At 39.9% G+C, this 15,448-nt stretch overlaps 1 protein-coding gene across 1 annotated transcript in view; it reads right to left on the minus strand.

The window, feature by feature from the left end:
- Window positions 1-3,251: 3,251 nt before the first annotated feature.
- The window catches only part of IKBKE (inhibitor of nuclear factor kappa B kinase subunit epsilon), a 37,809-nt gene continuing 25,612 nt past the window's right edge, over window positions 3,252-15,448 (minus strand). The window contains exons 14-20 of the mRNA XM_063297493.1: window positions 13,792-13,868; window positions 11,809-11,848; window positions 11,354-11,455; window positions 6,557-6,653; window positions 5,351-5,451; window positions 3,732-3,803; window positions 3,252-3,570 (exon numbers count right to left, since the gene is read on the minus strand). Coding sequence (XP_063153563.1) covers window positions 3,504-3,570; window positions 3,732-3,803; window positions 5,351-5,451; window positions 6,557-6,653; window positions 11,354-11,455; window positions 11,809-11,848; window positions 13,792-13,868 — 556 coding nt within the window. The 3' untranslated portion in view covers window positions 3,252-3,503. The remainder of the gene's footprint in view (window positions 3,571-3,731; window positions 3,804-5,350; window positions 5,452-6,556; window positions 6,654-11,353; window positions 11,456-11,808; window positions 11,849-13,791; window positions 13,869-15,448) is intronic.

The following is a 15,448-nucleotide window of genomic DNA, read 5'->3' on the forward strand; positions in this document are numbered from 1 at the left end:
TCCTGGCTAAGTAGGGATTTGGAATCTGTTTTACTATGCACCCCCCACCCCAAATAAATAACTCCTATCCTGACAAATGGTGTTAGAAAAGCAGTAAATAGATTTATGTTAGCTATCCAAATAAGATACTCATTCCTAGCACTCATGAACAGTTTTGCTATACTTTTATTTTTGCTTATTTTCCACACCCTTTCTCTTTAAAATGTGGCATGAAAAAAGGAAGCTGTATCACAATTCAACTCATTCAAGTATAAGTAAAAAAAAAATCGATGACTGAACATGTTTTTAATCACTTAACACTATTGTCATGTCTGGAATAAACATTAAAATGAGTTCCCAGGCAAGCTTGTCAGCATATGACATATATAATATTTCCTGAATGCTTAAATAAGATTATGTATCTTTCACCTAACCATTTCCCAGATAATAAACATATTTTTTTCTCTTCATGAAAGTATTACCTCCTCCCTCCTATAAACAGTTTTCTATCACCTTCATAAAACACACATGCAATGCACACACACACATATATATGCACACCCACAAAACTGTTGCAAAAAATCTCTCTGAATTCTCCCACTAGGTTAGGGACCTCTATTGCTTTTGGTTTTATTTTGCACAGAAAATCCAAATGATGTTTTTAAAACGTATCTACCTACATTCTAAGAAAAATGGGTGGAAGGAACCTCTGGTTAATTTATTTCAGCACACGCAGCAGCAGAGTCACATTGCACGTTAATTAGTTATTAACAAATTATGAAGAAACATGGGTGAAAACATCAACTGCATTAAAACAAAGAAGGGGAGGGGAAGATATACGTGCATTTTTGTCCAGACATGCCAACGTATCAGAATGATAATTACACGCTGTGAAAGGGTGAGCATCCAGACCAACAAGCCAAATAATGCTCCTCAAAGAAGACTCCCATTTCCTATACATGTAAGAGTTTCCTTAGTAAATTGCTGCTTTTGGGCAGTTCAGTTATGCAGTGAAGAGATTCTAGGTCAGAATATGTATTACTGTAAAATAGATATTACAGCATGGATAAATCTATACACTAGGTGATTTCTGTTTCATGTCCATGGAGCCATGACATAGATGAAAAAACGCTACTATAAAAAGAGTGACTAGATGCAACAGCAGTAGCTTTAAACATAACAAAGCAATGCTTTTGAAACATTAAAAATACAGGACCTGGGTTACGGTAAGTGGCTTCTGCTTCTAGACCATCCACATCAGCCTAGCTGCTCCCCAACTTTCTTCACCCTCTATATGTGGAACTCTACATCCAACATCTGGAGGGCACCGTCAGGATTCACCTGTCATGGTAGGGCATAATGGAACTTATTTTTGGTGCAAGACAACAGGTGAGCTCACTTCTTATGGTTTCCTGGTATGTGTGAAGTGGGTTCTATTCAACACATCATGGTTTTTTTAAAAAAAGGGAAAAAAGAATCCCAAGCCAAGCTTACTCAGCTGGCTTCCAGGCCAAGAGTGGATTTGAACCTGATTTCATGCCAGTCCGCTTGGTTTTAGCTTAATGGCAGGTGCCAGCTCTGTGAATATTCATTGCCACTTAGCTGAAAAGTAGCATCCCTCACACAGGAGGGGAATTAACAGTGCTTGGATGGTGATTTATCTCTAAGGGGTGGGGAAAAGGGGAGCCAAGGGAATGCCATTTCCTTTTCAACCATCACTTTCCTGAGCCTAAAATATTTATTCTCAAAAAATGGGGGCGGCACCCTAACATTCAGCACAGCCGTTCCTTTCTCTGCTGGCGACATTTATCACTGAAATTGTTTGTGCCATCTGCAGCGTGGAGACCCTGCAGTTAGCCTGCTCCCCTCCATACGGGTTGGGGCCAATAAATCACTTACCCAAGCAGGCTGAATCGGGTGCAAGGTTGGGATATTGCAGCTGCTTCTCCAGTGGCAAATAGCTTCCTGATATCATCTGAATGCTTGGTGCCCCAGGGACCTGGGGCTTCCTATATCATTGTCTGACACATTGTGGCTGCTGGCACACAGCTGAGGCAGCCTCTGGGGATTACATAGGCCCTTGCAAGGCCCAAGATTTAAAAATGGTGAGGGAGAGGGAGCGAGCGAGCGCATGACAAATCCTTAAAGCCAACAACCAGCAAAGCCCATGTGGGCAAGGCCAGTGGATTTTTTCGTAATGGAGAACCTGCCAGCCCCCACCATAAAGGAATCATACCAAAAGAAAATAAACGTACCACGAAATGTACTGAAGTGGTAGTGATAGTCTGCAGCTGATTTTCAGTGGTGTGATGGAGATAGGTCAGGGGTCGCAGGTATCCAAGGGGTAACCCACCTTGATCTAATATTATCAATAGCTTCCAGCTATATGGACGATAAAAATGTGCTCAGCAAAATGACCTGGAAAATTTCTTTCCAATCTCATGCTGGCAGAAAGTTAGAAAGGCAGTTCACTGCTATGCAAGTGGTCAGGAAGTCATGGCAAGTCTATTACAGGCTCTCACCGAGTCTTACATAATCTTTTTAAATTTATTTAAATTTATTTGTTATTTAAATTTATATCACCGCCCATTTCCCCCAAAGGGCGATAAGTAGGAATCTGAGGCTTTACAAGATTCCCAGCCCTCCCCTTACCTTGCCCTAATTCAAATTCTGCAAGAGGCTGACAAAGTTGCTCCAATCCCAATTCTCCCCCTCCCAAAAGCATTACTGTGAATTGGGGATCCTACTTACAACAAATGCACTGCCTTCACTTCACTTGCACGCACCTTTGCAGCACTGTGACTTATGTGTTCAAAATTACCTTTCCCTTATTCTTCTTCAGTTGCTTATGTTGACCAGAACTGTTTTCATATAAGGGTCACTTCAAATATCTGTTTTAGCCTGTAGAGCCACAGGCACTTCACTGGTACCAGAGGCTTTTTGTCATCCCTAGACACAATCCGGATTGCCATTTGCCATATTTAAGTCTGTCTTCATGCAAAAGTCAAACTACAAAACATGCCAGCAGTCCTGGTCCTATCAAAAGACCTGAAATAGCAACTGTTATCTTCTTAGCTTCTCCCTAAATGGTCATTAGCTAATTTCCAGAAGTCACTTAGTTTCATAAAGGCAGAAGAGACGTTCATTGTCTTTACAACAGAGATACACTTCTGAGCAACTGAAACTCCAGAGGAATAACCTTCCCAGATGTTCAATTTCCTGTGCTTCAGCTTCACGGCAAGCACAAATTCAGAGGGTTTTTTTCTCCAGCAAGTGTCTACTGAGATGCTCTGAAACCACCAGATCTCAGTGAACCAAGAGAACAGTATTTCTATTTCCACTGAAATAATCCACCAGAATAAGTGTACAATACCTTTGAAAAACATATTATTGGCTACCAGTCACATTAGTTGACTCAGCTGACAGCCATGCCAAAGTGCTAAACATGGAGATAGAATACATGAGCATTTTTAAGGAGGTTGAGGTTATCTTCTCAAGTCTTAGAGGATGCTGATTTGCCCACATTACAACACTGTTTCAGTATCTGCAAAGTATTTTCTCTCCAAAAGGCCTGGTGCAACAGAGTTTAACCTAGAAAAACAAAATCAAGAAGAGATTGGTATTAGATAGAGGAAAAGAGGTCACAACTCTCTTTCCAATGCTTTTAGTACCCTGGAAAGCAATGTTTTCTGACAAACCTAGTATTCACTCTAACAGTTTAAATGCTGTTAAGAGATATCAAACTGCCTTACTGCTGGATGATGCTATTGTTGGCCTGGAGACTGTAAGCTACCATCTTCATCTGCTCCTGAAGCTCTCGCATTCTGTTGAGGCAGAAAAAAAGATCTTTATTCCAATGGTTTCATCTTTCTCCAGCCAAGAGACAAGTGGTTCCATGGGTAATAATTAAGGTTGATGTCACCCCTCAATAAGCATCTGTGCCTTACCTTTTAAATTAATTTATTCATTTTACTGGGTTTATATGATGATTCAACTGCTGCTGGCTCTGCTGAGTGGCTTAAATCCCTTACATTTGTAGGTAGAGTTAAATATAGTAGAAAACAATCAACAATATATCAAAGATCCTATATCAATTTACATATCAAGGATCAGGGAACTCCATCAAACATATCCTAGTTCAAGAGAAAGCAGCCTCATAATGCATCTACCTCATGTTTCTAGTCTTCCTAAACCCCAGTAGCTTTAGAGCTGTGCAGATTTTAGAGGGAAGCTGTCCCCAAGAAGGGGGGCAGCAATTGAGAATGGGTTGATGCAATTCCCTGAGAGAAGGGACTTGAAGGGAACCTACTTGTCCAGATTCACATCCCATCAACGTTAATCCTGCACTTCAATTTACTTCCAGGGCCCCATTATCAGCTGCTGAATTCTCTGAGGAAGGCAGCAACCAGGACAGGAGCCAACATTATTCATTACACTACACTACACTACACTACACTACACTACACTGTATACTATACGGCTGCCCATCTTGTAAAACACAACTCTGGGTGGCTTACAACAACAATAAAACCAAAAACAAGAAAGCCAAGAAAATCAGGTGTCTGACCAACCATCTCCAATCCATCAATCCCTACAATCCTCAGGCTCCAACTTTACCCTATCCCACTGCCTGGGGGAAAAGACAGCCCTTTATGACTTTCCAGAAGGATGGGGGCACACCAGATTCCAGGGGGAAGGTTGTTCCATAGGCAGGAGCTGCTACAAAAAAGGCAGGTTGTGGATCAGAATCACTCCTCAACAATGAGTTAATTCTAAAACAGATATACTTAGTACTTTCATAGTCAGTGAAATTTACTTTTTTAACAGTATGTAACAGATCCACATCTATCGCCCACATATAGTAATGCAAAGTCTGGGAGTATGTGAGCACCCATCTGGATTATGCATAGGTAAGAAGGGTACTGATATGTATTTTAGAACAAGGAAAGGTTTTATTTGATAAATGAAGGGTATATGATTATACCTAGAGACTCATTTATTACATTTCTTGGCAATTTTCTAAAAACCACCATTGCTACAGAAGAAGTAACAGTTATCAGTCAAACCAATTCTCTTCCTAGAAGAGGAACCTGGTGCATGTAACATTTGCATAGCAATAGTAATCATCACCATGAGTCCTTATGAGATTACTGCTTTTAATCCAATGGGAAATACAAGCTAAAAGGTGATGCATCATGTCATATAGAGAGCAACTCAGTGGACATTTGTGAACAACAGCCTAAGAGGTGACAGACCTTAAGAAATTATCACTTCCAGCCAATCATAAATTATTACAGCAACTCAAAGAGAAGGGTATTTTGGGGATATTTCACATCTGTAATCCTTGATAAATACTTTAATGCCTACATACCCATATACCATATCTTGATGTTTCTGGTTAAAGTAACCTTGTGTAGATGTGGAAGATATAATTTTGCTCTGAAGCAGTCTTTGAGGCAACATATCCAAAGCCTGACAAAATAATGAAAAATAAGCAAAATGAAAACCATTCAGATCACTACAAATACACAACTTATAAATACATATTATAAAAAGAAAAATACCCTTTATAAAAAATACATACTAACTAAATAATACCTATAAATGAAAGCATGGCTGCAACAAAGTCATTTGCAGAGAAAATTATTCTGTTTTTGAAAGCACAACCATAACACTGGCTATATGGAATGTGTTCTGTATACCAGTCAAGGTATCTCTGACTTGTTCTTTAAATCTATGTTCTTTAAAAATGCCACTTTTATTATTGTCTTATTAGTTTGAATTTAGGCAATCATATTGTTCCTTCTGTATCCTACTCCCTTGCCTTGTCATTTTAACCTTTCACACAGTCCTGGAACACAATGAGAGAATCACAACACAAATAGTTTGCCAGATACCTGTTGTATCTCAATCTGTCCTTCAGTTATCTGCATGAGAAAAACCAGTATACAGTACTAGTCAAGAATTCACAATAAATTCCCCAAAAACGTCTTTAATATGGGATAGTATCAAAAAGAGGACATGGGAGATATTGTCCTCTGTTGGTCCTCAAAGACTAGGTTAAAGTAAAATTCAGAAGATCCCAATTCCCCCGCCCCCCATGGAGTGTGTATCACCTACTGTTCTATACTCCTACCATTTTATCTTTCAAAATCTTCCCAAACTGCAGCCCATCCAAAACGCATGAAGCAGAATGAGTGAACCCAAAAGTAAACTGATTTCAGTGCTGGAATTCTTTGCATAGGATTATTTTGCAATTTCAAGTATAATTTGAGCATTTTAAATAACAGAGGTTCAGATACAGATTAGAATCATATAGGTTAAGAAGAGAATATATGTAGCTCAAGATTGAACTGTGGAGTTGGTGCTCTCTGAGCTTGGTTGTTTGCTTACAGATGTTTCAGTACCTGCCTGGTGCACTGATGATGTTACCAAATTGGGTAATGAAACATCTGCAAGTAAACAACCAAGCTCAGAGAGCACCAAGGACCCCACATGTTAAGAGTAATCAATTCAAATTCAAGTTGCTGTTGGGGGGAGGTTTGCAGTTGTGTGAACAAGAAAAAATTCACTGTACTTTATTGAGGCACTGCTGGCATCCCAACATTTCTGCATTACAAGCAGTTAAAGATCTGTTCAGAATCTTCAGATGCTTCCTTATCTCAAATGCTTTCCTAAAGAGATAGGACAACTACAATCAAATTGTTAATTCATTTTCATCTCTTAGATGCTTTCCATGAATATTGTTCTCAGTGCAAAGGTTACACCAATGGCATTTACTTTGAGCTAAATATTATAACATGAATGGTACTACATATAAGTGATAGTTTTCCCCCTCTGGGAAGATGCTTGGATAGTGAAGCTTCCATCTCTAACAGCAGACACATCCAGGTGAAGATTTCTCATAGTAAGAAGGGAAAAATAGGCCAGTCAGAATATTTTTAAAAAGTTTTATAAATCACTTTTGGAAGAAAGACCCCCAAACAAAATCCAGAGCAATGCAAAAATGTAAGAAAAATAATAAAAATGAAAAAATGAAGGGAAAACAGAACAAATTCCATTATTATTTTCCAATGTGTCTTGAAGTTATAGTGGAGGAAATTGGAGGCTTATTAACCCAGGCAGCTACAGCAGAGACAAACACATAAAAGCTCTACTAGACATCACTGAATGACTAATAAGCACAATAAAAGACACAAGTAAAAAATAATTAATTCTTCAATCAATAAAGGACAGAAACACACTTCACTAACATCCTGGCCTTAAAGTCTGAGAGAAGAGCCAGGTTTTTAATACCCTGCAAGGGCCCAACATGGTCAGGCCATCCAAACCCCAGGGGAGAAGCTGTTCCACAGGACAGGCACCATGACAGAAAAAGCACATCTCTTGGGTCCCATCAAACAACACTGTTCATGGAAAGGATCTGACGCATGCCCATCCTGCCAGATGTTACGGGACAGGCAGAACCTGAAATATCCTAGTCCCCCTTTCTAATACACTCAGATCTCTGGTGAGAGCAGGACAGGGGCAGTGCATCCATCCTGGCTCTTCTTGACCTCTCTGCGGCCTTTGATACTATTGACCATAGTATCCTTTTGGGCTGGCTCTGGGAGTTGGGGGTGGGTGGCACGGTTTTGCACTGGTTCACCTCCTTCCTCCAAGACTGGTCCCAATAGATGTTGATAGGGAGTGAGAGGTCTGACCCATGGCCACTGCTCTGTGGGGTGCCTCAGGGTTTGGTGCTCTGTCCCCTCCTTTTTAATATTTGCATGAAGCCACTGGCTGAGATCATCCATCATCATGGGATGAGAAATAATCAGTATGCTGATGATACCCAACTGTACATCTCCATCCCAGGTGAACTAAGTGATCCTGTGGATGTTCTTTCATGGTGCCTGGAGGCTGAGGGTCTGGATGAGGAACAACAGGCTTCAGCCGAACCCTGTTAAGATAGAGTGGCTGTGGGTGTGGGGCTCCTCTGTATCTGGGAATCTACCATCGCTAATCCTTGATGGGGTTGCACTGCCCCTGATGGACCTGGTGCACAATTTGGTGGTCCTCCTGGGCTCATGACTCCTGCTTGAGGAGCAGGTGGCAGTTGTAGCTAGGGGCGCTTTTGCTCAACCTCATGTTGTGCGCCAGTTTCTCCCTTTCCTGGATCGGGAAGCCCTTCTTTCAGTCACTTACACCCTGGTCATCTCCCATTTGGACTACTGCAATGCATTCAACATGGGGCTATCCTTGAAAAGTATCCAGAATCTGTAGCTGGTGCAGAATGTGGCAATGCGGGCAGTTATGGGCGCCTTTAGGGCTGCACATGTAACACTTCTGCGCGAGCTGCACTGGGTGCCAGTGTGCTTCCGGGTCCAATTCAAAGTGTTGGTTAGGACCTCTAAAACCCTTCATGGCATAGGCCCAGGAACTGTCTCATCCCAGAACTACCTGAGGAACTGTCTCATTCTAATTACATCAACCCGTCCCACCTGGGCTGGCAGGAAGGGCATGCTGCAGACCCCATCGGTTAAGGAATTCCAACTGGCAGGGTCAAGGGGGAGAGCCTTGTCTGCCATTGCCCCCACCCTGTGGAACATCTTGCCCCTCGAGGTGAGGTTGGCCCCCCCGCTTCTGGCCTGCAGAAAGAGCGTCAAGACCTGGCTCTGCCAACTAGCTTGGGGATGCAAGAGTGATAGGAAGCCCCGGGGTGGTCGGTGACTTAAGATGCTCTCTCTGCCTTTTAGTATCCCTTTTATCACTGCAGCTGTTAAGCAACTTGCAGTCGTTAAGTGAATCAGTGGTTCCCTATTGATCTGGCTTGTCAGAAGCCAGCTGGGAAGGTCACAAATTGTGATCGTGTGACCACAGAACACTGCAACCGGTCGTAAACGCAAGCCAGTTGCCAAGCACCTAAATAGGGATCACGTGACTGCAGGGCTGGTGCAACAGTCATAACTTTGAGAATGGGTCATAAGTAACTTCTTTTAGCCCTGTCATATCTCTGAACTATCGTTAAACTAATGGTCGTTAAGCAAGGACTACCTGTATATATAAAAGTATTAAATTCATCACTTCAAGAAAGAGCAGTTGTAGCCTATTACTTAGGCAAGGCCAGCCACTGTCTCCTCTAATTCTCTATTTTATCTCCCCGCAAGAGAAGAATGTGACTTTGGTTTCTCCTGAGCAATCTCTCCTACCCTGAGTGTCCATTCAGAGTTACCAAGTTGGCCAGTTGGACCTGCTCCTCCTGTGCCTTGTAGGTGATAATTTTCTCCATTTCACACCTTCTGAGGAAGGCAGAGGATCCAAGAAGATGACTCTGCCAGATTTCAAATTTGGTCTTTTTCAATGCCTCTGATACCAATTAAGATGCAGCTAATTGTTTCCCAAAGCAACACATATAGGTGTCCATGACCAACTGATGATGCTCTTATTTTTTGGGGTGAGACTGACTGATCAGCCTGAATGGAGCAACAGCCTGAAGGGCAAATGACATATGGCAAGACATTAGAGAGGCAGCGGCTACCACTATCAATAGGCAGGCTGCTGGCTTATCTTCCTTGTGACTTTTAACTGTGCTTGTGTCTGAAAGGGTCTGTGTGCACTTACGCACATACAGGAATTGGAAGCCTTCACTATAGTTAAATTTAAAATGTGATGTTTTAACTGAAGGCCTAGAAGACTGTTTCCCAACCTCAGCAACTTAAGATGCGTGTATTTCAACTCTCAGAATTCCACAGCCAGCCATGCTGAGGTTAAAGTTACTGTGGTTGAGAAACACTGGCCTAGAGGACGCAGGAGGAATGTGTGGGGTTACTCTAGAGCTTCCAGTATTTTTTTTAAAATGTTTTCCTACTCTTCCTTCCCTTTTAAGTGGGGGCATCTGGGGGAGGGTAATGTCAAAAAACTCAAGATGGTGGCCATGACCATGCAACTGAAGCCCCACCCTTTTTATGTGTGTGCAACATGCATGCACATAAAAGGGGCTTGGCTTCAGTCACACCACCACAATCACCATCTTTGCTTTTTGTCCTCCCCTGCAAATATCCCTGCTTTTAGGTTAATTTTATTTAGTCTAAAATTAAAACATTTAATTTTATTTAAGATGGCATTCTGAGACCCTAGGGAATAATCTGAAGTGGCAGAATGAACTAATTCAAAACTCTCATGAAATCTTCTGCAAAGCAGCAACTAACCAATCTCATGGTGGCAGGCAGCATCACTCTATTTCACTGTAATATATGAAGGCGGTTTCTCTTTCTTGGAGTATCATTCAAAGACGGAATTGATTTTTGCATCTGCAGCACAATTTTCAACATTTAATTCTGGTTGCCTGGCTTTTTCCTGAACCAATTCAAACACACAACTTATGCTTCCCCAAGTCAAAACTAATAGTGATTACAGTCTCAGCAACCTTAATACTTAGGTGAACCTAACAGAAAAAATGGCAATGCTTTTAAAGCATCTTGCAATTAAAAAAAAAATAGCTGCAGCTGCTATTACTTCCTTAAGTGACTGCACTTTTCTCCAGTATAATAAGTCAATGTATGGCTCTCTATCACCTCAGGACAATTTGCTCTTTGCATTATTCCCCAAACACTCTTTAACATAAAATCATTCTTTCTAAGTGCTGCTCTTTGTCTTAATAATGGCTTCATTCCAGTATGAGAAACTTGCTCGATTCTTAAAACAAAGGAGTCCATCAATATTTTAATTCCAAGGTTGGGGAAGATTTACAATGTGCAGCCTGGTGGAAAGAGGACCTGCTGTATGTCAGTTCAACAATGTAACTCCATGTATAATGTCTCAGTCATACATAACTTCTTTTATAATGTTGTACCTCTTTATCATAAAAGGAAAAAATAAATCCTCATATTTCATTATTTCAGAAATGCACTAGATACCAATCAGGAAAATAGATCTTATCCGAACTGATGATTGATTACAAAGCTAAAGATACAGCTTTAAAAGAAGCACTGTCTATGTTGAAACATCATGGTAAATCATAAAACATGGCTTACAAGCCACAGTAGTTGGATTTATAAAACACACTATGCCAAAACTAAACAAACCACAATTTGTATTTCGTACAAAACAAAAGACCGTTGACTCATTCATGGAAAGAGCATAATTAACCTCCATTTTGCCCCTAAACTATAACACTGGCTCAAGTATTTCCATTTTGTCTGAAAATGTTTGCTTGATCCTACATGTAGATAATCAAAAGAGCGTAAATTTAACGTAATAACTTTACATGATAATCATATACATGGAATCATATCAGTTCATACACAGAAATCATCTACAAAGAATCCTGGAGACTAAACTGTTAATGCTTCTTCAACAGTTAATTAAAGTGTTCAAGGAGTATGTCAGTTACCTCATTCTACTTCCATGTGCTGAAAGAGCAGCTTGATATTGCAGTAAACAATGATCCTGGAATACTGAAATAACTTTTTTGGCTAAATGTCCTATATCCACCCTAAAAATAATAATAAAAAAATAAATACTATATACAATATTTCAGTGCTTTTTTTGTTGTTACTTACCCTTTTCCCAAGTTGTTCTCATAATACAAAAAACTTCATAGACTTCTTATAGAAATTTAGACATTTTCTTATAGAATAGACTTTGGTTCAATACACACTGTTTAAATTCAGCAGAAATAACATAGTTCAGAAAGTGAAGGCAACCGTGGCATAGAAGAATTAAAGAGATTACATGGAATTAAACTATATATACCAGACAATCTTGAGTTTATCAATAACTCAATACCAGCATTTGTGCTCAGAGTAAATAAACCAGAAAAGCTCAATGTTGTACATGAACACTTACTTATCTAACTTGTGAATCTGCTGTTCATTGGAGCCTAGACCTAGAAAGAAAAGAATTGGGATTATGAATTACAAGTCAATAATGTTTAGAGGGACTCTCATAGAGTATAAGATAGTTGAAGAATGAGGAAATATGGGCTGTACATCCAGTGAAAACTAAGGAATTTGGGAATTCAGTTTTATGGAGGGGAAAAAAAAACTACCAGAAGGTTTATTCTTTATGAGAACATCAGACACAGAGGCAGCTTAATGGCTAAGAGGTACAATACATTGCACTTTCACAAGTTACAGCCCACTTCATGAAATGCTCCAGCACCTTCTTTAAAAAGACAAGCTTCACTGGTTGCATGGAATCCCAGATGTGTATTTTTTTTTTTTTTGAGGATACAAGGCATATTTTTGTGGTCTTCAATGAGCTCCAAAGCTATTCTGTGCCATGTTGGTATCTTACCCACATGTAATGAAACTGATCAAGTCTTAGAAATGCCTCAGCTTTCAAGACCAGCAAATCAAAAGCTGATCTTTTAGTGAATATTTCCTCAAGAATTGCAACCCACTTCTCTAGGGACCACCTTCTTTAGGGACACATGTATAGTTGAAGAAGACATGGGTTGTAAAAATTGCTAATTATGGTTGGTGTTTTGATTAGATGCAAGAAGCAATTATCTCAGGTAGAAGACCTGGAAGGTTCTGGAAGAGAGAACTATATGCCGTATGTCCTACCCTTTAACCTTCAATGTCTTGTCTAAGGTAGGATGCTGTCCTGCTGTCTGTGCTGATAAAATACTAAAGTGCCAGATCAGCTGCCTTCTGCACATGGAACAGGACAGCATACTATCTTATTTTTTGCCTCAGACAGCAAAATATCTTGGGACTGACCCAGGTACTGAGTCACTGTGCAGAATTGAGCATCATGTAGGTTTAACTAGATGAGCTAATGGGAACAAAAAGCCACAGTTACAGTGCCAAGCAGTTGGGAACCACCATTTTACTTCCCACAGTTCCTTGGAGATATATTTCATTTGAGGTATTGTAGGAAAATCTATAAGATTTCTAGCTCATGCTCCCTGATGTTATTAAAAAAAAAAAAGAGGCAAACATCAGAGTTGGTTGCTAAGGATGATGCCTTTTTTGCCATGACTAAGAACATAAAAAGTTGTGCTGGGCCACAAAAACACAGAACCTCCACAGAATTATTTCCTTTATTGGTCCTTTTTGTATGGGTTTCCAGGTATTTCTTTTAAAGGTGGAGATTCTGATCACATCATTGTTATTTGTGTGAGACTTAGAAGGACCAAGATCAGATGCATGTTGCCTGAGGGCAGACAGGACTGTTATAATCACAGTGCAGAGATGTCAACCCACATCTCAATACATCTTGAGAAATGACCTGCTCTCAATTCTGTTGGAGTGCACAAGAAAAAGAGATGTAAGATCTGAACCTGGAGACAAATATAGTTGAAGCTTATAGCTGGTAGCTGGTTTTCTGCTCTAATTATGGCTTTTCTAGTATCTATAATAAAACTGGCTTATCAAAGAGTTACATTCTTGAATCTCTGCCTGCTAGCCTTTGAGTTCAAGTCACAATCTGAGTGAGGCCTGACAATTTGGGATCTCATTACTGCATTTTGTCCTCAGTCTTCAAATGCTTCTTCCAGACATGGAAGAATCAAACAAAGCAACTATGAGTATGATGCTTTCAGACTGATGAATTGTCTCAAGATTTGTCAGTGCTTTCATAAATTTTATTTTATGCTTCCAGGTGTTGCTAAATGGATTGCTAAAATTCCAAAATATAGCAATATTAATATAGTATGCTGCTTGTTTGATAGTGCTGCTGCTACAAAGTCTAAGTGTCACTTTTTTACATTTAAGAGACCTGCTTAATTAGATGCAGCCTTTAGTTAGCAGTTAACAGGCATTCTGTTTCCAAAATATAGACAGTTTGATGCTTTAAGAAAGGCAAATGTCTTTAGCAACTCACAAGGGCATTTCCAAGTCTTTTTGAACTGGTTGTAAATGTGCTGCATCTTGTCAAGGCAGGCCTCCATCTTTTGAATGCTAAGGGACAAGGTTAGAAATAAAAAGAAATGAACACATCTATTAAATTACTTCATAGACTAGAGATTGGGTGGACTGTAATATCAAAAGGCTTGATGCAGGAAGAAATGATCAAAAGCATGACAGAGGCTGCAAAAATTGTTATAGCTAGATTTGGTGTTGGCTTCACAAGGTATAAGAAGACCTTAACCAGAAATCTTGTGCTTGATTTAAAGATTTTTTTAAACAATTAAACAATATCAGGTACACAGGGGAACTAGCTTTAGTTGGCAAGCAGGGTTCATTACTAGAATTGGCAGTTCTTGTGAATCTTGACCTACTCTCTAAAATCAGCCACAAGCTCAGTGCCAATTCATTCAATTATAAAATGGATAAAACTACTGAATAACAGGGCATGATAGCTTAGTGATAAAACACATGCCTTGAACCCTGAAACACAAGTCCCTGACATCCCCATGTAGAGGTGGGAAAACTGCCTGAAACTTCAGAGAGCTGTCACCAGTCAGTATTGACCACATGTAGACAAGGCTGTTGCCCAGTAAGTTATATATTCAGAAAACCGTGCCTTGCTGAAAGGCCTGTGCCACATAATTTAATACAAAGAAGACAAATGTGTTCAGAGCATACAACTTCATTATCTTTATCTTATAAGACACGTAGTCACAGAAATAATTATTTCCCCTCAGCTCCAAATTTTCTACATCCCCATTATTACAAGAATTGGTCCATTACATTCTTTCCTCTAAAATCTAAGATGCTTGACATGGGAAGAGCCACATTGCTAATCTAGACTTTACAGATGGGAGGTGGAGCACAGTTTTAAAAACTCGTAAGGCACAGGTATAAAGAAAACTTGGCCAAATAGGTCAATTGCAGTTGTTTTTAGTAAATACCATAGAATATTCAGTCTGTCTCAACAATACTGATTTCTCCGGTTCAAACCTCCCACTGCTGTGCCAGCCACTGAAATGATTCCTGCATATATTTCTCAAATCATTGACTACTTAATATGAAAAAAAATGTATTAGGTGGTAGCAAGCTATTTTCTTTCAAAAGTAAAAGGGAAGACAGTTTCTAGCCACTCTAGGTTTAACATTTTGGCATAAAATTGAAATTAAGGAGAAAACAGAAAGGGGGGGGTTGTCATACATATTGTGATGTACTGTACAGTATTATCATACATCACCCATGCAGATCCCAAGATTACCATCATTTGTAGTGTCAGCAGGCAAGTATAGAGAGTGCATAGTTGTAGGTGATAAAGAGAGCCAGGTAAATGGAATGAACAAATTCAATCACTTGAGCACACACCTCACCAGCTAATACATGACAAAAGACTTCATTGCTTATAAGCCTTATCTTTTGCTTAAGGGCCTGTATAGCAGCTTTTCTTCCAAGCATAACTGAACATTTAAGCTATTAATCAGGGCTGGAACATCTTTTTGCCAAAGATGGACCTTCCACACAAGATGCCAGATTTTCTATATCCAGCTATTCTCTCAGACCACAACCCATTTATGTGATGTATCTCAGCGGGCAATCAAGCTGCGTCACAGTGATACTTAAGTTCACCACCTATC

The sequence above is a fragment of the Candoia aspera genome, chromosome 3 (assembly GCF_035149785.1).
Source record: "Candoia aspera isolate rCanAsp1 chromosome 3, rCanAsp1.hap2, whole genome shotgun sequence".
Taxonomy (NCBI): domain Eukaryota; kingdom Metazoa; phylum Chordata; class Lepidosauria; order Squamata; family Boidae; genus Candoia; species Candoia aspera.